At 46.0% G+C, this 24549-nt stretch overlaps 8 protein-coding genes and 1 non-coding gene across 9 annotated transcripts; 6 read left to right on the top strand and 3 right to left on the bottom strand.

The window, feature by feature from the left end:
* Positions 1–1143: 1143 nt before the first annotated feature.
* Positions 1144–2767, top strand: AGABI2DRAFT_195367 (hypothetical protein; the record flags this gene model as incomplete). Its single annotated transcript, XM_006456066.1, has 7 exons — positions 1144–1270; positions 1322–1636; positions 1695–1791; positions 1844–1999; positions 2062–2219; positions 2361–2537; positions 2592–2767. Coding segments are annotated over 7 exons (1075 nt in total), but the record flags the coding sequence as incomplete, so codon positions are not given.
* A 174-nt stretch (positions 2768–2941) lies between these two features.
* Positions 2942–5489, top strand: AGABI2DRAFT_195366 (hypothetical protein). Its single transcript, XM_006456065.1, has 11 exons — positions 2942–3058; positions 3111–3214; positions 3267–3417; positions 3467–3592; positions 3646–3800; positions 3851–3960; positions 4012–4156; positions 4206–4373; positions 4425–4561; positions 4617–5037; positions 5096–5489. Exons 1-11 carry the CDS (start codon positions 2953–2955, stop codon positions 5411–5413), a joined length of 1941 nt encoding a protein of 646 aa, XP_006456128.1. The 5' UTR covers positions 2942–2952; the 3' UTR covers positions 5414–5489.
* A 212-nt stretch (positions 5490–5701) lies between these two features.
* Positions 5702–5785, top strand: AGABI2DRAFT_t136. Its single transcript has one exon. It is a non-coding gene; the product is annotated as a tRNA-Gly (tRNA).
* Positions 5786–8663: 2878 nt separating this feature from the next.
* AGABI2DRAFT_188178 (hypothetical protein) lies at positions 8664–11743 on the bottom strand (the record flags this gene model as incomplete). Its single annotated transcript, XM_006456064.1, has 14 exons — positions 8664–8759; positions 8830–8955; positions 9020–9090; positions 9153–9298; positions 9364–9452; positions 9507–9683; positions 9740–10111; positions 10170–10522; positions 10573–10911; positions 10968–11099; positions 11155–11246; positions 11301–11318; positions 11371–11641; positions 11695–11743. 14 exons carry the CDS (start codon positions 11741–11743, stop codon positions 8664–8666), a joined length of 2331 nt encoding a protein of 776 aa, XP_006456127.1.
* Positions 11744–12008: 265 nt separating this feature from the next.
* Positions 12009–13273, top strand: AGABI2DRAFT_195365 (septum-promoting GTP-binding protein 1). Its single transcript, XM_006456063.1, has 6 exons — positions 12009–12250; positions 12301–12407; positions 12467–12675; positions 12732–12815; positions 12878–13174; positions 13236–13273. The coding sequence occupies exons 1-5, from the start codon at positions 12165–12167 to the stop codon at positions 13049–13051; spliced, it is 660 nt and encodes a 219-aa protein (XP_006456126.1). The 5' UTR covers positions 12009–12164; the 3' UTR covers positions 13052–13174; positions 13236–13273.
* Positions 13274–14307: 1034 nt separating this feature from the next.
* AGABI2DRAFT_210909 (endoplasmic reticulum Ca-transporting P-type ATPase) lies at positions 14308–18875 on the bottom strand (the record flags this gene model as incomplete). The annotated part of the gene is made up of 17 exons (XM_006456062.1): positions 18602–18875; positions 18096–18548; positions 17917–18043; positions 17443–17862; positions 17255–17389; positions 17081–17201; positions 16868–17031; positions 16535–16812; positions 16356–16481; positions 16181–16298; positions 15600–16123; positions 15412–15538; positions 15162–15358; positions 14968–15104; positions 14793–14901; positions 14579–14722; positions 14308–14502 (listed from the first exon to the last, which is right to left on the bottom strand). Exons 1-17 carry the CDS (start codon positions 18860–18862, stop codon positions 14308–14310), a joined length of 3636 nt encoding a protein of 1211 aa, XP_006456125.1. The 5' UTR covers positions 18863–18875.
* A 140-nt stretch (positions 18876–19015) lies between these two features.
* AGABI2DRAFT_138985 (hypothetical protein) lies at positions 19016–19789 on the top strand. Its single transcript, XM_006456061.1, has 4 exons — positions 19016–19059; positions 19108–19168; positions 19219–19362; positions 19414–19789. The coding sequence occupies exons 1-4, from the start codon at positions 19057–19059 to the stop codon at positions 19452–19454; spliced, it is 249 nt and encodes an 82-aa protein (XP_006456124.1). The 5' UTR covers positions 19016–19056; the 3' UTR covers positions 19455–19789.
* A 281-nt stretch (positions 19790–20070) lies between these two features.
* AGABI2DRAFT_195363 (hypothetical protein) lies at positions 20071–21034 on the bottom strand (the record flags this gene model as incomplete). Its single annotated transcript, XM_006456060.1, has 3 exons — positions 20071–20512; positions 20563–20925; positions 20978–21034. Coding segments are annotated over 2 exons (269 nt in total), but the record flags the coding sequence as incomplete, so codon positions are not given.
* A 2300-nt stretch (positions 21035–23334) lies between these two features.
* AGABI2DRAFT_195362 (hypothetical protein) lies at positions 23335–24490 on the top strand. Its single transcript, XM_006456059.1, has 3 exons — positions 23335–23441; positions 23496–23605; positions 23673–24490. The coding sequence occupies exons 1-3, from the start codon at positions 23344–23346 to the stop codon at positions 24335–24337; spliced, it is 873 nt and encodes a 290-aa protein (XP_006456122.1). The 5' UTR covers positions 23335–23343; the 3' UTR covers positions 24338–24490.
* Positions 24491–24549: the final 59 nt, after the last annotated feature.

The raw sequence follows: 24549 nt of genomic DNA, 5'->3' as shown, positions 1-24549 counted from the left end.
CTGTGTTTATTCAAAGACTTTGTACGATATGTTGCTCAATAGTACTATATCTTGAGTTAAGGGTGTAAGTGTGAAGAGAGGCCAAGGCGGCTAAGTGGCGTGTTTTGAACAGTCATGAAAAGCAAGTTTCAAGCAAGAGGCGCTTGCCGATAATATGTTTCCTCGCAACCGAGGATCCGTGGACGTTTGGAATTTATGGATACGTGGACAGTCGGCAGATTTGTAGAAAGTTGAAGCTAGTGCCACACCAGTAAGTACGCCACCATGTTGATGATATGTTTCCCCACAGCCGATGGATTCGTGGACGTTCGGCAGGTTTGCAAGTCAATGTTCCACGCCGTCTTCATCAATTTAGTATCCGCCAAAAACGTTCAGGCCGGCTTCTGGAAAGGACCGCCGGAAAAGAAAAAAAAATAACCGCGCCGATAACAGAGATTGGGGATTGAGAGGATTGAGAGCTTTGAGCCTTCGATTCCAGGCGACGAGATCGCAATAGAACGCGATTTGGTTGCCCCGAGAGGGTTCCTTGGACCTCACCTGCGCAGTAGACACTTACCAGTCCTTTACCCTGCGGCCAGTAAGTATTTGTTCCCATCGTGCCTCTTGTCTCCGTTTCGCACGTGGTCGTAAGCTGTTTCGTTTGTTCGGGATCTCTGTGCGCGATGCTATATATATCGACAATAAAACATTCAAGCTGTCTTTCTGAAGGAGAAGGTCTGGATTTGGTCTGGATAGCACCAGATTAAACCACACAGCCCCAAGTCGATATGACAACTTCGAATAAATAAATTCTTTAGACTTATATAGACCCTGTTAGACCAGACGTCGCTATATCAAGGGTTATGGAACCCTGCAAAATGATCGTAATGGAAAGTTTGAGTGTTTCACCAAATACTGGGTTACTGTGAGAATGCGTGTGATCGACTGGCATAGGTGGGTCGCGCTGAGCAGGCAGCATTTTCGTACCACTTGGCGCTATGCGAGAGGGCTCGGGCATCAGGAATGATCGACAAAGTCTATTTGCAGTGGGTCTGCAGCTGGTCTGCTGCACTGTCAAGAAATCTTTCCGCTGGAATAACTCTGATCCGCCGGATCTCATCACATATATAAACTCGTAAACAGCAGCTCCTTCACTCGTCTCCTCATGCGAGCACTCACGAACCTACTATTCTCGCTTTCACTTGCAGCTGCGTTGGTTGCAGCCCACAAAGAGCCTAAGAGTCAGGAGGAAGTTGAGATCCAACGGGCGCTGCAGGCTGCTGCATATCATGTGAGCCTTATTTGGTCATGTTCACCTCCTCTCTCTGACCGCCACTCGCAGTGTGCACCAGCCGTCGAACGCTACACTGCTGCACGTAAACGGTCATGGGCGCAGAAAGTTCTGGCGGGTCGACCGGAATTACCGGGTTATCAAGATCTCTTCAGTTCCGATATTTACGACGATGTTGAAGTAGGGACTTTGCCGACTCCTGAGGACGACAGTCAGACCATTATGGGATGTACTCCGGTGTCGACTTCCACAATCCAAAATAATACGTGTGTTCTCTCACCGGTGGTCACGGAGGGCCCTTATTTCCATGAAGCCGGGCATCCCATTCGACAGAATATTGCAGAGACTCAAGACGGATTGTTGCTGGTGTGTGATGTTTCGTACCTTGTTTTTGGCATCCTGTCCTCCTAAAAACGCTTCATAGCTTCTTGATATTGGAGTCATAGATGTCAATACTTGTAAGCCCCTTCCAAATGTTCTTGTGGACATCTGGCAAGCAAATGCCACAGGCTATTATGCTGGTATGTCTTATCCCCTTTTCTCTAGTCTCTAGCCTCATCATACTTCGTTTAGGGCATCCTGTGCCTCGACCAGAGGAGCTAACAGTCAAACCTCAAGTGGGTGGCAAGCGATCCGGCCTTCTTCCACCATTCCCGCGAACAATCAACCATGAGACTTTCTTACGTGGTGCTTGGCCGACTGACGGGAATGGCGTGGCTCAATTTACCAGTACGTCGTCCTTGGCAAAGTGGGGCGGGAGATTTCCCAAACTGACGATTTCGCCAAACCAGCCATTTTCCCGGGCTATTACACAGGTCGAGCGACGCATGTCCATGCCAAAGTATTTCCGGAGTGGACGACGCATCCTAATGGAAGTTATACTGGCGACCGCTTGGTGCATGTAGGGCAGTTCTTCTTCGAAGATGAAATGAATTTGGTTGTCGACAAGGTGAGTTATAGGTATTTTGGCAAGATTGGGAAGAAACCTTCCGAGGCTTAATTCGCCTTCACCAACTTTATTGTTCTATTTTTGGCTACGCCGTATATTGGTCTGTGCCTTGCCTAGTCGACTGGGCTAACCCGTTTTCAGATGCACCCATATACAGAAAACCCTATCAGAGATACTTATGGCCGAACGCGCAATTGGCGTGATTCGCTTAATATCTTCGAAGATTCTTTTGGGCCTGAAGGTAAATACAACCCTGTATTTACAACCCACCTTTTGGGAGGTGTCGTGAGGCAAGGATTGATGGGTTATATCACTATCGTAAGTTTCGTGATCATCACTCTTAACTCTTGAGTATTGATGCATCGTTATTAGGGTGTAAATGGTAGTACAGACCTTGAGAACCGATGGAGAGGTTAATATAATCACATTTCTGAGGTTCTGAAATGTGAATAGACAATGTAAAGACAAAGACATTAGAAATATTCTTCTTTTTCGTATTTGTAGATGACCAAGGTCCAAAAATCAATTGATTCTTTTTAGGAGAGTTTCCATTTTAGGATACGGTTTGAGCTGCCATTGAATTCATCACAGTGCCCCGGTTGAAATGTTGATGTGGATTAGCCTTTTTTTTTCGTCTCGTCAGCCTATTTCCTGATGCACTACGAATTGGTGGTGATTTCCTAATGCATGAGATTATTTTGATGGTGCCGGGCGTTGCCGAAGTCAAATCTTCATGGCGCACCAACAGGTTCCTATGTGGGCTGCAGAGGCGGACATCGACGAGGAAGTCGACTCCATTCTCGCCATTGGAAACTACGGCCAGGGCCACTTTGAAGATGGTGCGCCTCCACCAGTTCTTCCTACGTGTTGGACTCTGATCACCATCTACAGCACCAATCCAACATCCTCAGTTCGATGAGGCCTCAATCATCGCCATCCAACAGCATATGGCCCAACAGGCGGCCTTTTCCCAAATCCCGGACGTGGTCAAAGCTGTGAGTACATAACGCAATTCCCATTCGCCAATCCATGTTGATGCCACTCTAGTTTATCGTCCGATTTTACCAAGCTGTTCTGGACAATAATCTCGACGAGATAACCGTCGCATATGAAAGTGGCTGGAACAAGTATACCGAGAAATTCTATTCCCGGACGGAGTGGCCGGAGGCGGAAGTCATTGCACCCTTGGTAAACGACGGTGCGTCCCGTATTCTATTTTCCTTGTCACTGGTGTTGATATCACTTAGATCCTATCTTCCTTATTCTCTATCGTGAACTTTATTACCGTCATGTTTACTCTCGACTTCAACCGAATATTGACGACCGATTTCATTCTTACGAAAACAGCTGCGAGCTTTTCAACTACCTCCTCAGTGCGTCATCCATCATCAGTTGATCGTGCACAGATTTTAATCATTTTTTTTAGACTCTGATGGTCCTGTCAAACTTGAACTGCCCGAACAATGGCTATGGGACATCATCGACGAATTTATCTACCAGTACCAAGTATTTTGCACGTGGAGATCTAAAGTGAAAAGTAAAACGGACGAGGAGCTGCTGATGCTAGCTGAGGGTGGACCCGTACGTGAAAAATCTGGTTTTGTTCCTGATAGCTGACTATATCTCAACAGGTCTGGAGTTCCTATAGCGTTCTTAACGTCCTCTATTCCTTGATGCAAAAGTCAAAAATCAACGATTATATCGTGGCTCAACGAGAGGGAAAATCACCAGAAGAAATTGCGTTCGTATCATAACTCCTGGACTTGACTGCTTTTGAAACTGAGAATTATAGTGAGATCATTGGCGAGTTTGGTCAGCGACCCCTCTACAGAATGCTCGGTTATTTCAGTATCATTGGGCTCTTACGAGTTCATGTCCTACTTGGCGATTTCACACTTGCGCTCAAAGTTATGGAGAACGTCGAGCTAAACCAAAAGGTATGTCCCGACATACGTAGACCTAATGCCTTTACTCACGTCTCTGCAGTCACCCTTCACCCGGGTAACAGCATGTCATGTTACAACCTACTACTACGTTGGTTTCTGTTACATCATGCTACGACGATATCCGGATGCCATCCGTACTTTCGTTACCATCTTAAACTTCATCTTGCGGATGCGTCAGTACCATACGAGAAGTTATCAATATGATCAGGTGAGTTTCTCTGATTTTCTCGCTCATTACATTCAATGACTTTCCCTTTAGATCAGTAAAACAGCGGACAGAATGTATGCTCTGTTTGCAATATGCAATGCGCTCTCGCCAACTCGGTTGGACGATAACATTGCGAACGTTGCAAAGGAAAGGTTTAACGACCAGTACGGCAAAATATCTCGTGGAGGGTGAGTACATGTACTCCTTGTCATAAATTCTAATTTCTGACCCCTGCGCCGATAGGCCAGAAGCAATCAGCGCTTTTGAGGAGCTTTTCCTCTATGCCTGCCCTAAATTTATTTGTGCCAACCCTCCCCCCTACGAAGATGCTAACGCCATGGCTACTCTTCTTCAACCGTCCTCCCCCACTGACTCCGCGAATACTGGCTATGATGCAACGCAACGGCATCTTGCCTTGTTCCTATCTGATGTTGCCGCTCAATCACCTGTTCCTACTTTGCGCAGTTTCTTGAAACTTTATACTAGTCTTGACGCTAAGAAGCTCGCTAATTTCTTGGATGCTGACGAAGAGGAGATGGTGCAAGAGATGATGGTAATGAAGCAGGCGAGTAAGAGCCTTAGTCGGGTGCCTGGAGGAGAGAATACAGGTCTGCTGGACGGACAGGTGATTACGACAAGTGATTTGAACTTTGTCATCGACGAAGTGAGTTTCTTTTGTTGTAACATATATATATTTGCTGACCCCTGCGCTTGATCAGAATATGGTCCACATTACAGAATCGACCGTTGGTCGTCGTTACGCAGGATGGTTCATCAAAAATACCGAACGTACACAAAAAATCTTTGATGATCTCAAACATATGCCTTTACCTACACCCCCGGCATCTATTCTTAATAATGCGTCTGGGATCAGCGGAGGTGCGAATCCGGGATTGGCGGCTAGTGCTATTGCTGCTTCTGTGGCGGCTCCTGCTGTAGTGTCGAAAGAGGTTGTGGATGCTCAAGCGCAGGCTCAGGCTCAGGCTCAGAAAGCTGCTAGTGCGCAGAAGAAAGTTGCTTGGGGTGGTGTGAGGGCTTGAAGATGAGAAATGTTACTTGTGTTGGCAAGCTTTGTTTTTTACAGTTTGGAAAATTCATACTTTTGCCAAACGATATTTTTTCCTCGTGTTGTTCGTCCATATCTATTGCGACGGACAAAGTGTGATCCAGAACCTCATCACATTTCGCAAAAGTTGTCGAGCGGCGAAAGAAAAAAAGCGAGACTTGTCGGCAGGATGAACGCAAGTAAGTACTTGTGGAGCGGGATGAATAAAGTGTGGATATTGGCTTCCCAACTGAGATAGGTCTATGGATGGCTAATGAAGTAAGCATTAATGGGGTAGTGGTAACCTGGGTCGTTGCCATTTGAGCATTAGCTCGACCCGCCGGGGGTTCGATTCCCTCTTAATGCAACATGTACATATAGATTTACATTTTGGTGTACTACCTACCGCTCCCTCTGCCTGGATTCGCAAGAGAAATCACTGATTGTAATTCTCTATACTTTTGTACCAAACTCGCAAGGATGAAGATTTGGTAAAGACTTTTTTGTGACCTCTCAGCCATTGGTAGTGAGGCGTTTTCTTTTGATGTAGAAAATCAACTCAAATTCAGCCGGTTCTATTATCAGAATGCAAATATTGATTTATCATTGTCGTAAATGCTTCAATTGTCGACGATAATCTATGTCCGCTTCAAGTTGGAAGAACCCAGTTTCAGCGCAAAGTGTATGGCAAGGCTCAGCAACGTCTGGTTAGGACGTGGAGGAATTACTAGGCAATCCACCTGTACTTATAACCAGGCATAATCGACAAGGGGCGCCAGTCTGGTTGAAAGCATATGTTCAGCTATTTGCGAACATTCTACACGCAGGCCAGTATCTCCATGTTTACACCGGAAATCGTGGATACAATAGATATAGCGAGCGACATAAGGTACTATTTCCAAAGTTCATGTCGTTGGCGGCGAAAATGACTTGTATCCAGGAATTCATAAGCGAGCAAGTTGAGAACAACCGGAAAAATACGATGGTTAGATTCAGCTTTCTTGACAATTGGCCGCCCTCTGGGTCTTGTTGCTGCCATGCTGTTTAACAAGTTCCTGAGCTTTTGCGCATCGGCAGCGAATCCGATAATTAACCGAGTGGATATAAGGAAGCTACCAAGTTATCCACACGCAAAGACATCGGAATCCGGAGAAGCCATGCCTCGGTGTCTGAGACCACCCGTCGGAGCTGAACTTATTCTATCCAATGTGGCGTGTAAACGTTTAGACGGTTAGTCTATTTTCAGTCAGTATGATTCGCCCATCATTTGCGGCATGTTCGTCTATCAATATATCATGATTCATGACCTCGTGAGTTCGTTGGGTGATCCGAATTCGGGTAAAATGCATAAATTCAAGGCGTAAGAATAGGCGTTCTACAGTTTTTTTGGAAGGAGCATAACAGATTGAGCCGAAGAGATGAATATGGAGTGAGAGAGAAAGGTGTTGCGGTCGGTATTCGCCGGGGTTGTCGTAATTGAGAGCTTTGATCAGTTACTTATAGTATCGTCAGCGGGGAAGAATCTATTTCGGAGGCTTCATGAGTTCATAAGTTTAATGTTTTTTCCTTACCAGCTTCGGAATCTCGATGCCGAATCCGTGCTTGTGTTGGAACTTGTGTTCGAGCAAGGAATATTCAGAAATTCGCAATACGATTATCTAGTAATCTATTTGATTCGGGGAATGGTTTCACTATCACTGTGATGCGCCTTCCGGTATTTTCGTTCTTGAGATTGAACTTGACGAGGACGAGGAACAACCGCCAGAGATCTACTTGAAGTATGATCACTAATAGCCTAATAATTGGCTATAGTGACGTTGGACGTCGGATGTGGACACTCCAACGAGAACAAGAAGTGATGTAAAAACCCTCTAACGTAGCCTCTTGAGGTTCACGGGAGAAGGAATTTTTGAAGCACCGAAACCGCCAATAGAATATTGAAAAACAACCTGACCATCCTAACGATTCAGAAGATATTACACCTCGATAACTTAAATCCTTCAGATAACATTTTTTCAAAGTGTTCTCTGATGCAAAATCAATTAATCAAGCCCGGTCTTGTCGAAGATGCGATCCAGCTTCGATTAGCATCTCCAATTAGCATATACAATGGACAGTTAAGTTTATCACATGTGCCAGTACACCATGATGACAGTGGATGACCTTCCACAGCACAAACGAATATCCTAGATTATTTTTGATCAAACTTTTTCAAACTCCGTAGTGTTTAATCCAAGGTGATGCTAGCCGTAGACATTGGAATAAATATCAGGATTATTATAATATCTAGATTGTGATGTAATATCGTTCAAATACCTCACTGGGTCAACAGCGATCATCTTATCTACTAACGCGATGGACGCGCACAACCTCGATGACGAGTTCGAACACGAGGGCTTTGACTATTTTATGGTTACTCAAGACTTTCTATTTCAATATACGCAAGAGCTATATGAGGATGAAGACGAGCTTACCATCATTGCATCCGCGGCACTATTGATTTACGCTGATGAAGAGGGCACAGATGATCAGGAGCAGGCAACGAGCAGCGCGTCGACAACGCCTCGCACGATAGCTGAGATGGCCCCGAAGTGCCAGTGAATTGTCGCAGCTCCTTATCATATCATAAGTATCAGTAGGTCAGTTGATTACTAATGGGAACAAGGGCAACGATCCGATCTTCAATGTAATACAAAAGGAGGTAAGATTCATACAAAAGAGGTAAAGACCCTGGATAAAGCGTTGAACTCATCTAGAGAGGGGGTCAGGAGGCCCTCTCTAGACTATAATCTAGAACGAGTCGCTTTTTAAGATCCGCTCCGCGGGATACCCGATTTAGCCTTCGGCGTGATAGGCCATCAAGCGAATTTCCTTTCTGGTACAGTAAAAATAATCTAGGATATTCGTTTGCGCTGTGGAAGGTCATCCAGTAAGAATGGACAGAGCGCTCAAAATTCATGTGAAGTACTATGTAAGTTATTATTATCTGAACGTTCCACGCGGCGAGTTCGGATAATAGAATACACGACTACTGTTCTGAAAATTATCCTTTGCGGTGAACCAGATTTTTCAAGGCTCGGAGTCAATGTATCGGACATTCACTGTGGAGTTCCTTGTTTTTTTTTCGGAAAAGGGGTATATCATTCAATGCTATGAGATACGATAAACCAGAGGAAGACAAGTCACGCAATAAAAATACATTTTTCGCGTCGAGGTTCTAGATTAAGTTAGGCGTCACTTGTGCATCAAGGTCCACCAGACAATGCAAGAACTTTGGCTACAGCTTGTTCCGCCATAGCCATGATGGTACCATGCGGGTTAGTCATGGGCAAACCAGGTATCTATAAAGAAAAGAAAAGAAAAGCATGAGGAAATGTTTAAATAGGAGGAGAGAAATGCAAAAGGACGTACGATGGAAGCATCGATGACAAATAGATTGTCTGTTCGCCAAACCTTGGTATTCTGATCGACGACAGAGTTCGAGGCACTTGAACCCATAATTGCACTACCCATCCAGTGATTCGAACCCATGCTACTCTATAACACAGACAGGGAGTTAATGTCGAAGATTTTATGATATAGTACAGGAAATAAGACGCACCCTAGGATAATCCTTGAAAAACTGTTGTAGAGTAGTAGTGCTGTCTGGGCTGATCATAACGAGGTTAGAGACTAGAGCGTCCGAAAATATTAAGTCAAATGCAGGGAAATGATAGTCAATGGAGGGAACATACCATTCTTGTACGTGCTAAAGGTATCCTGAACAGCCTGCCATAGAACCGCTTCGTCATTTTTGTCTGTAAGCCATGGGTCATCGATGGGTTGCATGGTCATAGCAGCGTCAATGCCAATGCGTCCACGAGATTTTAGACCAGTAGAGCTACACACACATATATATACTTCAGCACGAACTCTCACAATGAAACGAAAAAAAGACATGCTTACAGATAAAGTGTGATTGTTATGGTCTTATTGGCATCATAGTCGAAATCGGTAGTGAAGCAGCAAGAACCAGGATGAACTGTTCCTTGTACCTAGAAAGAGGCGCAACTCAGGATGAGTTTGCGTAAAGCAATTAAGGGACTGACCCATTGTGTTCCACCTTCGGGGCGGCTGTATGCTCGCCAAAAGTTGACACGAGTAGAGGATTGGGCGAGGATACCAGACTGATCTCTGACGTATTGAGCGGCGTCTTGGGGACGAGGGTTCGTCCAGACGGTGGCCCAATTATTGTACGCGTCAATTGTCGGATGTGTGAAGACAAGCTAACAATCAAGTATTAGCAACATTTCAAAGGTGGAGTTTCGGTGAAGCTACTCACGTTAATCGAAGGATGGTCCATAATGTTATGTCCAACAGGCAAGTTAATATAATCCGAAGAGTCGGGGAGGTCTTTAGCAGCATCAGGATTGGCCTCGACAATTTGGAGTTGTTCGCTGGGACCAATGCCGCTGCGGAACAAGAGGCGAGCGGTACCGAATGTACCTGCAGAAAGGATGACACGACCTTTGGAAGTGAGGGGGATGACACCGTCAGGTCCGAGATTTCGGTTGTTAGTCTTGACACCAGTGATCTTGCCACCATCGCGAACGACTGAGAGAGCCATAGTGTTGTCTTTGTAGACAAAGTTGCTACGCTTCATGGCGGATGCAAAGTAGGTGGTGATGGGGCCACCACGTTTGCCGTTAAAGAACTATAAAAATGCACTATGAGTAAGTTTTTTTCCAGTTACAAGACGAGCTTCCACAGACGCTGTATGAGGGATAACCATAAACGTGGTCCTTGTGGTTGGGGTTGTCATTAATCGTAATTTGTGTGTATCCTTGATTTCTGAGCATGTCTTGCATGATGGTCATAGCTTCGAATCCATAGCGCTTGCCATCGGTTGAAGGATGGTCTGTGCCGGGGATACGAGAAATCATCTTGTTAGTGTATTGGTTGTGGTTTTCCCAAGATGAAGGATAATTATTGTTTCTGAAGTCGGAGTCGGGAGGATGCCAGAAGAGGGCACCATTGATGGCAGTACCACCTCCAAGCAAGCATCCGGCAAAAACTGTAATATCTTTGCACCAGTACCATGGATCAGCATCATTGAACATAGATTCTGAAAAGCATTCAACATGAGTCATTGAGACGAAGCTGAGAAATGCGCACCGAAAGCTCCGGGAACATCAAACTTTGTAAGTTTTGTTCCTTGTACCCAGGATTCTTGGTCATCACCGCCGAATTGACCTAGAGAAGGACCACCACGCTCAAGCAAAAGGACTTTCTTTCCAGCTTCTGAAAGACGATCTGCAGCGACGAGACCACCGGCACCAGCACCTACGACGATGTAATCGTATGGTGTGCCTGTGACGGTTGGGCCAGGATCACTTGTCGTGGGGGTGGTGGTGGGAGTGGGAACAGTTCCACCGCCGGTGCCACCTGAAGCCCAATTATTGTAAAGTGATGCAGACACATGAGCTTGGGTCCAATCTGCGCCATAAAAGCCGACTAGAAACGGCTTGTCAGTGGTCATAGCCGGGGAATGAAATAAAGCTTTTACTTACATGTTTCGTGTTCGAGGAAAGTACTGTCGGGATCGGATGGGTTGTCGACAGGAACACTAGAGCGGGACCAGGCGGTGACACCACCACTATTGACAGGGATGGAACGAGTTCCTCCTGTGGTGAGTGGCCAGGCTGATGGTGGTGCTCGTGAGTACATGTTTGAAGTAACAGGTCGATGCACACTTACTGACGCAGTTCTGGCACCTGTATACCCACTTCCAGTGGGTGGAATTGATCATCGACGTTGGCAAGGTAGTTAAGACTGGTCCATCGAATGGGCTGGAAAAAATAGATAGGTCTCGTGTATCTTGTAGGACATAAAGGCCAACTTACAATGGTTGGACATAGTCGCTACTCCAGATCAGATGGGTGCTCTTTGTAGTTTAATAAAATCACCACTTACGTGGCGAAGCGGACTGAAGAGACAATCTTGCCGTCGTTGACCCAGGCGACCAAGAGAAGGGCCTGAAGCATGGTTCCAATTGGAGACAAACCGACCCAAGCTGTTCCGACGGGAGAGACGATTTCACCGATGAATTCGTTCGCGAGGTCTCCAGTAGAGTCTGAAGGAGGGAAGACATAACCAGTGCGCACGTTGCTACCGAGTTCTGTTGAACCAAAGAAAGAAATTCCGTTGTCAGGATCAACGTAGGGAGCACCGACTTGTGCCAAGGCTGGAGTTGAATGAGACGGAGTTTGCGGACATGAAGATGGGAGAAGTCTGTACCTTTGCCCACAAAGGGGAGGAGACCAGAGAGGATGTGCAGTAGCCTCATTGCGCAAAAATCGACGGGGCATTTACAAGTCAGAACGCTGCGATTTTAAAGCAATTGAGATTCGCCGAAGACATGAGGACCGTTGGATGCGGGGAGAGCTCGGAAAGCGGAGAGGAATCCGAAAAAGAGCCGGGGTGTTTATCCGGGGAGAAAGTCAGATGATAAAGAGGATATATTCCGGCGGGGAGAGACTTGAACTGGCGAACCACTCAAACTGATGGGCCTGATTCCCGGCGCGTGGGTAATGATGCTCAGCTGGCCGCCCAGCCTCTTCACCGACGGCGACGACGACGACCCCTGCTGCCCACACCGAGGACACCTCTTCACTGCCTGTGTCACTGCTTGCCCGCCTTCTCTCTCCGCCGTGATCCAACTCTCCGACGCGTTGTAATATACTCCTCTTTTTTCTCCAACAACTTTCATGTCTGCCAATCCATCATCATCCTCGGCTCTCCTCCCTTCCACCTCTGGCTCTCAGAACGCAGAAAATGGCGACGAAAGGAACAGGTTCGCTTCCTTACACGTGTCCAAGCTATCACTGACCTCAACCCTCCCAGCGTCGTCATCAAAGTCGGTATGGTTGGAGACTCGCAAATCGGAAAGACAAGCCTGATGGTCAAGTACGTCGAGGGCAGCTTCGATGAGGATTATATACAGACGCTGGGTAAACACTCTGGATCCTGCACCCCCTTTCCACCCATCCTCATATCTCCTTACCACCAGGCGTCAATTTCATGGAAAAGACAATATCTGTCCGAAGAACGACCATCACTTTTTCAATATGGGATCTGGGCGGTCAGAGAGAATTCGTCAATATGCTACCGCTCGTATGCAATGACGCAGTGGCAATCCTCTTCATGTTTGATCTTTCCCGAAAGTCAACTCTTAATTCGGTAAAAGAGTGGTATCGACAAGCGCGAGGGTTCAACAAGGTCGGCAGGTGTCTCTCTCATTGTCAACCCCATTTGACTCATATTTTCTGAACCAGACTGCGATACCTTTCCTGATCGGAACCAAGTTTGACCAGTTTGCCACATTTCCTCGAGATGAGCAGGAAGAAATCACCAAACAGGTTCGTTTTTTCCATGTATCCTATCTTTCAACTCCCAAGTTTTCGTAATCATTTGCACACAGGCTAAGCGCTTCGCTAAAGCTATGCATGCATCGCTTATCTTTTGCTCAACCTCAGCCTCCATCAATGTCCAGAAGATTTTCAAAATCGTGCTCGCAAAGGCGTTTGATCTCAAATGCGTGATACCAGAAATCGAGGGTGTAGGAGAACCAATCTTGATTTACGTTGATGTGTAAATTTGGATGGTCCTCGACGTTGTGTGTGGATACTTCGGACTTTTGTGCGTTTTTGAACAAATAGGGGTTATATGTCGTCACTTTTTACGTGCTCGGTAGCGGTGAAAACAGGGGTCGGTCAAGGTGCGTCTTGGTACCACGCTCCCTTGTGCGGCTCAATGGATGTTTTTTTTGCGATGGGCAGAGGACATACTTCAGTTTCTGTCAAGGTGCACAAAGACAAAAGTTCAGAGCAGTATATCAAATATCATCAAAGGGATGCAAGAGGGTAATATCATACGGACTTCATCATAATTGCCATCTTTCTCCTTTTCCCTTCCCCTTCCCAAGTTTTTTCTTTTCCTTCCCGGTTGTCTTGTTCACATAGTTGTTTCCAAGAGTATGGCAATATCCAAATTTTAATCCATCTTTTCATCTTCAGTCTGTCCATGTGCCTTTTTCTCGCCGTCCATTACCAACTCTTCTTTCTCCAATTTTTTTTTTCATCTCAACCCTAGCTTCCACTTTTTCATTATACCCCCCTTACACGCCAAAAGAAGAAAAGAAAAAAACCACCCACACAACAACGATATATTCTGAAACTCTTCTCGTTATTCATGAAAAACGTCTTAATTCTTTTTTTGTCTCGCTTCCTAGTGTAATCCATCGTACTGTTGTCGTTGTCCCCTCGTTTTTGCCCTACACTTCCTCCTCCCAGAACCTCGCTCTTCGACAGTGTTATCGTAATTTCCATTTTGCATATCTCTCTACTACTTAACCGCTCTCTTTTACCCAATATTAACTGCGCCCTCCGTTATTATTCCCCTTATATGGGATTTTTATGGCTTTTGTTTTGATAAATCTGGCCCCCTCCAACTTTCTTTTTACTCTCTGTTTTCTCTGAGTCGGCCAGCTTGTTCTATTCGTTTTCCGAATCCCCATATCTACCCGACTGTTACTATGAATAATCAAGGCATTATGCATTATTTTCAGACCAACGACGAGTGATTAGGAAAAGAGAGAACAGGTATTAGATGGAGCGTACGTTGTTTTGTCAGTCGAAATTCGCAAGGATGATTCGAAACGCATCAAGGCGAACAGTGCTCTTCTCCTCTCCCCCCAATCTTGCCTGGACCGATACATCAACTAACAAGTCATCTCACCAACAAATCCAAGATCAACATCATTCTTGTATTAAGATATATATTTTAATTGCTCATATCTTATAATAAAAAAAAAGAAGGGGAAAGGCTAGAACTTCCCCATACAATAACTCTTTATACCGTTTTTTTATCCACCACACTCTCCACCTTCAACCTCTCCTCTTCCAACCTCCTTTTCTCCCTCCTCTCCCGTCCCCTCGTAATCATACTCTTAGGCTCAAGATCCGCAAACATATGTTTACACACTTTCTCAATAATCCAACATCCAGCAAAATCAACAACCATCATCATCGTCAAACGGTATTTGAACTGTGCGCAAAAGTAGTGAGTGAGTTAATTAACCCCTGTTTTTTTGGAAAACTCTTGAAAAAAGTGAAAAACTTACGGTACTGGTCATTTCTACGATTTGCAACCATCGATTCAGTTCCGGCATGAAATCCGTTGCTCCACAAAAAGCAACAGCGCTGGCACCAACAAGACCCCACCATAACGCAGGGTTCTCTCGAATTCCTTCACGGAAGGGTCGGCCCTTTAAACGTAAAAAAAAAAAAAACAAAATTATGAGCATGAACGACATATAAAGTAAATAATATACGGACCTGGAAATTGATAGCAAAAGTCGACACTTGTTGAGACAACGAAAGCAGATAGATAGCAGTGTTCAACAGATTAGGTTCAAACTTGGCTTCCATATCAATCGGACCTCGCCTTGAAGAAAAAAAACACAATGATTAAAATGACCAGGAACCAAGGGAGGGAAGAGTAAAAACTTACTCCTCGTACAACCGCGTGAGATCCGTGATATACAACAGCGACCCGATATGCAACGCAAACTGCAAAAGCACAGACAAAAGCACGTAATAATTGAATATATTGCCCAACGGTCGTTCTCTCGAAAGTTGTTCAACCGGCTAAAAAAAACAATCATTAAATAAGTAATGAAAGCGAGAGACTCTATTCAAACTCACCTTGGCACGAGAGATACAAAGGAAACACATCGACATCAAAATACCCGTTATCGTCACCTGATAATCACCAAACCTAACCCCATCCAAATGTTGAACACTCAGACTATACGCCGTGATCAAACAGTTCAAGGCGAGGATTTTGTACATCTGAACTGTAGCAACGAGGGTACACCGTCCTTGACGAATGATATGCGTGACTTAAATGGAAGTCAGTGGGAAGCATCTCTATTATATCGTTGGAAACACTTACTTGCTGAAACATGAGCGAGTTTCGAAGTAAAGGGGGCAGCGCAAGAAGCGTCTCCGAGCTTGATCTTGGGTACCTCCTCTTCACCTTCCATATCAGCCAACTTGTCCGTAATCGACGTTAAATCAAACTAAAAAATATATTGTCATCAATCAGCTATAATCCCAACAAAAAAAAACCATGAAACCAACCTTCTCCATAGGATTACGCTGACGCGCAACCTGTTGCGTAGCAACAGCCTGTCGATGAGCCTCAACCGCATCCGGAAGCAAATGTGCAATCGCCGGAGGCACAGGCGGCGGCGCCTGATTAAACCTCGCCGAAATACTCAACTGACTCTGATAAACCTTCTTAATCCTCTCCAACTTCTGCCTCTCCGCAATCTTCTTCAAATCCTCCATCGTCCCATTCAATAACGCCACCCCGATATGCGCTTGTTTCAACGCTCCCACATCGTTGGTTCCATCACCAGCCATGAGTGTGATGTAACCGAGAGTTTTGAGCGTGGTGAGGATGTGTTCTTTTTGGATGGGAGAGACTCGGGCGTAGACCCAGGTATTTTGGACGAGGTCGATCCAGGAGGGTTGGTTCTCGAATTGTTTGACTGCGGCACCTGTGATGCAGATGTCGTATTCGTCGAAGAGGGAGGTATCCAAAGGTTCTGATGGGTTGACAGGAATGACCTTGCTTTCGTCAACAGTGCGCCATACGAGATCTTATAATAGTCAATTTGAGCGCATATTCGTATAATAAAAAGTGCGCAAAGGCTTACCCGCATCGTGTTCAGGATTTTCCTTCAAATCAAGAATGAGAACATCACGATCCACGATTTCGACATCACGAGCAACATGTGCTGCAGTAAGTGGATTATCACCAGTAATCATAACACACTGTTACAAAGCATTCAGTAAAAACGTTGAAACCAATATTTTTAATAATTGACTTACACGATGCGAAGAATCAGCAAGCATCTTGATGGCCTGAATGGCGTCCTCCTTGAGTGGACAGTGGAACACCAGGAATCCAACAAACTGAAGATGACTCTCAACCTCATTGCGGTGTAACTTGTTGATCTACCAAAATCAGTGATAAATATACCATGCCGATAGGAAAGGATGAAACCTACCTTGTCCGTGTTCAGGGGCTCCCCTTCCTTCATCGCCAAAGCCAAAACGCGACTACCCTTCCTCGTAAACACCTTATACGTATCATCATAGTGGTCAGGCACAACATCCAAGAATTGCTTGATCGTTTCAGGTGCACCCTTGACTGCAACCAGCGATCTTCCGTTGGGCAAAGTTGATACTGTCGACATGCGTTTCAGAGCAGATGAAAACTGGAAGCGACGACGGATGTGAACTTGTAACTTTGATCCAGAGGGGGTTGTAGGAGCTACGATATCACCTGCAAACAAGTTCTAAGTCATTGCGGATGTGGTTTATATGCCAACGAGACACACCTTTGTTGAGGGACCATTCAAGTGCATCTAAAGTCGTCTTCTCCATCGGGTCTCCGACGGTAGTTCCATCATCTAGTTTAACTAAAGCATGGGCAGTAGCAAGACACAAGGTCGTCTCTCTAGAAACTTCCTTTACGTTTAAGAGTTTTTGGTGGTCTCCAGCACTGAGATAGTTTTTAGTATAACAATGGTAAGGATAGAAATGGAACGCACTCAATGCCAACGACACCTTCAAGGACGAGGTCTTCAACCGTGATAGTACCCGTCTTGTCGAAACAACAAACATCCACACGCCCAGCAAAAGGAATACGGAAAGGCTCCGTACAGAAAATAGCTATTGAATGAATATCAAAAGAGAGAACTGACTGTAAGAGGTGTGTGACTAACCAAACTTGGAGAGCGCTACTAAAGAGGTATTGACGGCGAGGGTGAGTTCCATAGGAAGTTCAGGAGGAACAACACTTGTGACAATAAGAACACAGTCCAGCAAGAGTTTTGATTTCTTTTGGCTGTTCTCGATGCCTGATGACGATATATAAGGCTGTCCGGCAAAAGAGAAAGGAAAGGAGACGTACCTTTAGTCCATACGTACCAACTGGCTGCCAGGGCAAAGATGAGAAGGAAACCGATGAACAAGAAAGACTCGAGGTTGTTGGCAGAGACGCGTTCCGTTGAGAATATCATGGTTCTAACGAGTTGACCTTGAGATGTTCCAAAACCGGTGCGCAAGACGACACCAAGGCATCCGCCATCCGGAGTTTTGATAGGTGAAGGAATTTCGTTCGAAGGCGTTGCCTGAAGAATCTTGGTCCCGCTGAATAAAACCGTGTTTCTATGGGCGGTGTCGACGTCAAGAGGTTCATTGCCCTCGCGAAGCTGGATGGATTCCTTCAACAAAGGAGTGGATTCTCCGGAAAGCATTGCCTCGTTTACGATCACAGTACCGTTGATAAGAAGGACGTCGGCAGGGACGGTAGTCTCGGCTTGAGCGCGGGCTGAAAGGCAAGATTGAGTCACCAAGAGGGCTATTTGAACAGTTGAAAACTCACCTATTGAAACGACATCGCCAGGCAACAGTTTGTCCGTCTGGATTTCAATCCACTTGGAGTCCCTATAGCAGCGAATGGCATAGGGGACGACCGACATCGTCCTGAACTCTGTCAGAGTACGGACACGCTTTCGAGAAATTAAGAATGATGATAAGCAGAAAAGCTGGGATGTGGCGTACCTGCCAGACAACAGTACACTCGAAGACAACCAACATGAACAGGGTGAAGATACTATAATACCAATATTCATCCAAACACCATAGAGCAACGCAGAAAACCTGAAAGACGAAGAAAGGGGCAGTGGCCTGTTCTGCAAAAAGCTCGACGAAGGAGGGGATGGGAATATTGAACTCGTTTTCGCCGTAGAGGTTGTACATGGCGTCGAGTCGGGCGGAAGGAAGGCTGGAGGGTTTGAGGAAGGATTCTAGAGGAGGGTTGGTGGAGGAGGGATAGGGTAGACGGGCAAAAGTGAGGGGGGCGATTGAGGTGGTGGTATAGGTGTCGCGTTGATAGTTGAAGGTATACGAGTTGGGGTTTGCGGTGTCTTTGCGCTCAAAGGGAACGATGTCACCTTGTCCACGGTGGAGTTTGGGCACAATGCGTATGCAATCCGCTTCTTCTACTGTACGTGCCTGGCTCGGAGTTAGCAACTGGCAGAAAAGACGCGCGGAATGAAATTATGTACCTTTCTTGTGGTAATCCATGCGCGTGCGCCGGCACTCCAGCGGGTGCTGAGAAAGCTGAGGGCATGAGAGAGGCCTAGGGAGATGCAGGCGAGAAAAGTCCATTCCTCGCTGGCGAGCCAGGAGTCGTATTTAACAAAATAAGCATAGGCGAGAAGGGGGTAGAAGGAGAGAAAGGGGACGGCGTAGAGGCGCGAGTACCAGGGCAGAGCGACATGCAGACTCGCACGCTCGATTTCAGGCGAAACAACAGACACGCGCATCGGCGTAGCGAACAAGACCAGCGCAACTTTCTGCACAGCGGGAACGACGTGGTGCTCAGGTCACATGCTCAGTCCATCTCAGATCTACCACTCGGACATCACCGCCAGGTCCTATACAGCCACGCCATTTAAGGTTCAGCCACCATCTCCAGCTCGCGAGTGCCCCTCCCCGTCGCATCACCCAACCACCGACAATGGTAAGCTGCCTCTCTGCGCCCTGGTTATTGACTGACACAGCACACCAGCCGAAGGAGATCCGAGACATCAAGGAATTCATCAAAATCACGCAGCGCAAGGATGCCTCTCGTGCGTTCAACGACCTCCCCGCTACTTTAGTCACTCTGACACATTTCCAGAGGCGCGCATCAAGAAGATTCCTTCAAAAGTCCCCAATGGCAAAACACGGACAAAGTTCAAGGTCCGCTGCTCGCGATACCTCTACACCCTCGCTGTAGACGACCCAGAAAAGGCGGAGAAGCTGAAACAGAGTCTACCGCCCGGTGCGTTACCAACCTCAATCTAGTGTCCATCTCCGACTCATACCCCACCAGGTCTAAAAATCGACGAGATAGACAAGCCAAAGAAGAAATAAACACCTTCCCTTTCCTTGTCGCATCGAGATCTTCTACCTTGTGCATTACCTCACGGCATAAAATATGTATGCGTACCACCCCTCATGCACCATCTATGTCATCGATCCCCACCCACATCATGAAATGTTATGCGCACTCATTGATCGGTTCACGTCATATGCGAATTAACGCTAATAGAGTCAATACACTGTCCAGTGCTACCAACACTCCCGTACCCCTACAAATCACCTTTTCCAACATTCCCCATCGACTTTCATCGGGCGTCTCTGCTCTTTCCAATGATACCAGATTAAATACATCGTCTTTGTTGGACGACAGCATCATTGAATGAAGGAAATGTTGTCCATCCAAGTTCCCAAGCGGAAGAAGGTTGAACAGGAAAAGAGACAGATTGACCATCATAAGATACCTGAGACGCCAACCACTGAGTAAAAACGCGAAACATAGAGTACACAGAGTGAAACTTACTCCCAGAACACACTTCCCCAAAGGGGCAAGCGGATTGGAAGGAAACTCAGTCGAGGTCGCCATACGCCAACAGTCACTAAAAAAAAAAAAGTCCATTACAGATCGTCTCCAAGGCGGAGATTGGTTACTTGCCTTCATTCCAGACTTCTTCACGAGGTCCGCTCCAGAGTACAACTTTATCAGGCTCCAGTTCATTTCCTTTGATTGTCAGCCTCAATAATTCCTCCGTCTCCGCGGGCCTCACGCAGACATGTCCATTTCGGCAATCTGTTCCCGATTCACATCTGTCTGTCGTCTTTGTAGACGTTAATATAGGGATAGGATCCATGCACCCGACTCGGGTTGGAACCGTGTTCGCCACGAAACACGACAGTGTGTCTTTTTTGGATTCGTCGGGTAGACAGCACTCCTTCCCTGAGGAATCGAGTGCGTTTGAGTCGATGCACCAACCAAGGAAGATGTCGTCATTCTTGGTGGATTTGAGAAACGAGGTCCAAGGATCGGGGTCTATGGAAGAAGATGCCAAGGAGTGGTCATTTAGCTTTGTTATTATAGCCCCCGTCGTCAAATGTCCTGCCAGAGGCGAATCCTGGGGAGACCAGTCAGCGCAGAAGGGAAGAGATATTCCGGCACACGCACATCTTCAACTTGAAGTACAAGTCGACCCAACGCACTGATGTCTTTATATCCTATAAACGTCCAAAACAACCCACTCCCAATGTAAGAAGTCAAAAAACAAAAACACCAGAACAGTAAATTGTGAAATGGACCGGCGGAAATGATACGCGATTTAGCGGGAGGACGAAGGGTATCGAGAGCAGTTGTTGAATATGAGACGAATGCGGCGGGTATACAGATGACGAGAGATGCACCGGAGGAGAGGATGGGAATGTTGTATAGAGCACCGGCGATGGCGTGGCCTAATTCGTGGATCAGTTGACTTAGGAAAAGGGTGGTGAGGATGAAGGGGAGGTGGTTTAATGGGACGGTGACTCCTGGTAACTGTTATTTGAAGAGGATTAGGATAGGTTTGGAGGATGAAATTCGGCCTTACGATGGGTGTAATGGGACTCTGCGGGGCCAATTGTTCGGTGTAGGTAACCTCCGGGATGTCTCTCTTCATCATCAGTTTGCCAACCGATTTTGAGACGTTGACGATTTTGTGAAAGGAAAATGGTTTTATGAGCGTCCATGTCGTCCATAGTAGCAATCCCAGCGCGACCACCATGCCAATAACGCCAGAAACATATCCAAGTGTATAAAATCTTTCCAACCACGTTCGAGTCCCCATATAAGATTTCTTTTTCAATTTAATCAAAAGTGTGTCATGAAATCTATTTAGACTGGATGTTTCGATTCGGGCTTGAAGAAATCGGAGTGTAATGTCCCAGTTGTTTGAGTCATAATTAGTGTTGCGAAGGTTGGGTCTGTGAGAAGGTAATATTGGTTCGGAGGTTCTGTGGGTGTTGGCGTGGTGTGAGATCCAGTGGATGCAATGTAAGATTAGCCAGAAAATGGAGAGAGCGGATGCAAAGGATGCCAAGGACATAGACACAACATCGAGGACTGTTCAGTTCTCGAACGAGATCAAATCTGGTCTCTCCCACGCTCTTTTGCTGTTTCAACTTTCATCAACTAGTACTCAAGTTAGAGGTATTTGTTTTGATGTTTTTTTTTAAAAAAAAAAAAGTACTTGGGATAATGCTCACGACTGTTCAACAATGCGGAAGCTTCCGAACTCTTTTTTTTCTGACTCGGGGAAATACTTAAATGTGTTTTATTCTGTCGCAAACCTGTTTAACTCCCCCCGTACCAAAAATTCCGCCGATTACGGAGGGACTTTGGATAACTTTATGTTCCTCTCCCGCGGATGCCACGCTACGCCTCCAGGTACATACGTATAGCACGGGCAATATGTACCGGCGGCCCTGGGCAGTAAAGTCTTCCTTGGGAATTTGGGGGCGGGACTTGCAAGCCTTTTTGGTCTTGATATATCCCTGTATACGTTAATTGTCTATCATTCATGCGTCTTTATTGACAAGCAGGATGATGATGATGAGACTCGAATCATATAATTTAAAACATGAAGCTTGAAGCATCAAATGCTCGCGGTATCAAATGATGATGATGTAGAGCGGCGCCCGAGTGGCCCTATTTGGAGGAAAAGGCGGTCATGTCGGTGGCGAAGCATCATGCATCATGAAACAGTAGAATTACGTAGTATGTTCCTTTTTCCATGAAACGACTCAAGGAGGCGCCGTGGATACTGGAGAGCTATGCTAAGTTTCTCAACTGCGGCAGCGCTTCAATTCAAGAACATATATATAATTTAAGAATGGACAGGGATGTGTCTCCATTGTATCATTATGGTTTTGATACAGATTCAATTAGGATCTGGACTAGTGAGGTGGGCGACATTCCATGTGAATGTGGTGAAGCCTGAGCACTCTCGTGAGTCACACTATACCAATGCCAATAATTGGTACTACTGAGTACTGGTGCTATTTGGAGAACTTCCTGAAATCGAAGCAAGAGCTTTGGATTCACTACTTTTAGCATTGAATCGTCATCGAGGAAGCGACGATTGCATGTTAACATATGTATCAGTACGATATTAATAGGTGTCCAGGAATAAGCATCTTGTAGTATGGAGTAAAGGGTTAATAACACACGTCTACACGTCAGCGGTGTTTATTAGCCTTGCTGTGTGGCATGAGAGACTTAGAAGAGGAGGGCTTGGCCGCATACTAAGGTACACATACCTGTTACGAAATACCGGATTCCCACCCACCATCTTCGAGCGGTTGAAGGTGATGATTAAAATTCTAGATTCGAGTCACCGAGTACTTCGGCGTCTCCCAGCGCCACAATAGATGGAGATCCATCGCTTAAGCGAAGTGGTCGAATTTAGATCTTGATTTCGTATTAACCAGTGTACTCTAACACCATATAGTAAGTATGATAAGGTAACTACCACAGCAAATCTCAGTAACAACTTAACACTCAAGAGTCAGTTGATGTTTTTGAACATTTCTGATGACACTATTCGAGTCACTTCAGTTCCGGAAGTAAAACTTGAGGTGCAGGCTCACTTTTTATTTTGAATTGGAATATCATTTTCGGCGCCGACTACACCTTGACGTGTGCGCACTGCATGAACAGTGAATGAGACGAGCCGCCCCCACCCCCTAAAACATCCGCTATCATCGTGAGGCAGTGATCTCTCCATCAATCTTTCTCAGGCTAGCAGCTTTGTTCGTGCTGCGTTGTTAACTTTGCTACCGGATACCGACGTTTTTGGATCGGAGGCACCTGTCAAATATACGTGCCCTTTTTTTATGTAGTGGCACCTGTCCCGGTATAAGAAGGGCAAGGTTCCTCCTCGGAGGGGTCTTATTATCTTTTCCGCCAACCGCTACAATGATCCAAGCAGGTATCCAGCATACAGTGACTCGCCAGTATACCCAAGTCAAGGGTACAGCGTATTCCTTGCCACATGACGCAGAAGAACAGCGAAGGTGAGCAGCTTTAACTATGCATTCATTTCTTCTTTTACTCATTATCGTTGTAAGGTTGACGTTACAGAGCGATGTGTTTCTCCGTGCAACGGATAACAAGGTTCTCCACGCGCCCATCAAACTCAATGACGATGATCGAGTTCTGGAGACTGCTACTGGCACAGGTAAGAATTCTCTCCTCTCCCAAGTCCAAGGGGGAAGAAAGCTAAATGAGTAATTATCGCCCAATAGGTATTTGGCTTCAGGACCTAGCAAGAGAGACGCATGCGAAGCCACAGTACACCGGTGTTGATATCGAATCGGCTTTCTTCCCAAAAGCCTCTACTCTTCCCCCCAATATGCGATTTGAAACCCAATCCGTCACTGCCCTTCCAAGCGAATGGACAAACCACTTTAGTCTCGTTCATCAACGTCTCCTTATTGCTGCGCTCCGCAGGCACGAATGGGGAACGGCTCTCAAAGAAATCTACCGAGTTCTCAAACCAGGTGGATGGGTGCAACTTTTAGAAATGCAGGGATGGACTTCCGGCCCTGCACTCGCTAAACATACGGATCTGCTTTTTAAGTTTTCGGATGATGTGGGGATTATGTATCGTGATATCGCTAAGCGACTACCCGATTTTCTGGAGGAGAGCGGTTTTGCCAATATTCATCAGGACCCCCGTGGTACTCCTCTTGGTGCCTGGGCCGGTACTGATGGTGTCGACGGGAAGGAGGTTCTCATGGGTGTCTTAGAAGGGCTCAAAACGCCTATTTTGAGAAAGGGTGGTTATGGTATCATCGAGAGCGAAACCGAGTACGATGCACTGTTAAAAGAAATCTCGGAGGAGTTGGACAACACGCCGGGATCAGTGGCCAAGTGGACGATGTTCTGGGCACAGAAACCGCTTGAGTAGACGCAGAAGGAGATAAAGCAAAGAAAAATAGAGTCATGTACGAGCGTGTATTTTTTTTTTTTGAATCTTGGGTTCGGACAAGTTGATGCCAGATCTCTCAATGATTTATTGTCGTTAAACTGCTATATAATATTAATGCATTTGGAATTCCTAAATCTGAGCGTTCTTCGACTGCGACAGGGTTTGTCCTTTACCCGGGCTGTAAACTATCA

Source organism: Agaricus bisporus (genome assembly GCF_000300575.1).
Source record: "Agaricus bisporus var. bisporus H97 unplaced genomic scaffold AGABI2scaffold_12, whole genome shotgun sequence".
Lineage (NCBI taxonomy): Eukaryota > Fungi > Basidiomycota > Agaricomycetes > Agaricales > Agaricaceae > Agaricus > Agaricus bisporus.
This window is presented reverse-complemented; position numbering and strand designations above follow the sequence as displayed.

What these genes read in the sequence shown, in the direction of transcription:
- AGABI2DRAFT_195362 (XM_006456059.1), top strand. Translation starts at nt 23,344, where the DNA reads ATGATCCAAGCAGGTATCCAGCATACAGTGACTCGCCAGTATACCCAA. An exon ending in GACGCAGAAGAACAGCGAAG is followed by an intron (nt 23,442 to 23,495) that starts GTGAGCAGCTTT and finishes TATCGTTGTAAG; the next exon opens with GTTGACGTTACAGAGCGATG. An exon ending in GGAGACTGCTACTGGCACAG is followed by an intron (nt 23,606 to 23,672) that starts GTAAGAATTCTC and finishes ATCGCCCAATAG; the next exon opens with GTATTTGGCTTCAGGACCTA.
- AGABI2DRAFT_138985 (XM_006456061.1), top strand. An exon ending in GCAGCGCAAGGATGCCTCTC is followed by an intron (nt 19,169 to 19,218) that starts GTGCGTTCAACG and finishes ACACATTTCCAG; the next exon opens with AGGCGCGCATCAAGAAGATT. An exon ending in GAAACAGAGTCTACCGCCCG is followed by an intron (nt 19,363 to 19,413) that starts GTGCGTTACCAA and finishes ATACCCCACCAG; the next exon opens with GTCTAAAAATCGACGAGATA.
- AGABI2DRAFT_195366 (XM_006456065.1), top strand. Translation starts at nt 2,953, where the DNA reads ATGGCGCACCAACAGGTTCCTATGTGGGCTGCAGAGGCGGACATCGAC. An exon ending in GCTTTTCAACTACCTCCTCA is followed by an intron (nt 3,593 to 3,645) that starts GTGCGTCATCCA and finishes CATTTTTTTTAG; the next exon opens with ACTCTGATGGTCCTGTCAAA. An exon ending in ACGTCGAGCTAAACCAAAAG is followed by an intron (nt 4,157 to 4,205) that starts GTATGTCCCGAC and finishes ACGTCTCTGCAG; the next exon opens with TCACCCTTCACCCGGGTAAC.
- AGABI2DRAFT_195365 (XM_006456063.1), top strand. Translation starts at nt 12,165, where the DNA reads ATGTCTGCCAATCCATCATCATCCTCGGCTCTCCTCCCTTCCACCTCT. An exon ending in AAGCGCGAGGGTTCAACAAG is followed by an intron (nt 12,676 to 12,731) that starts GTCGGCAGGTGT and finishes TTTCTGAACCAG; the next exon opens with ACTGCGATACCTTTCCTGAT. An exon ending in AGGAAGAAATCACCAAACAG is followed by an intron (nt 12,816 to 12,877) that starts GTTCGTTTTTTC and finishes ATTTGCACACAG; the next exon opens with GCTAAGCGCTTCGCTAAAGC.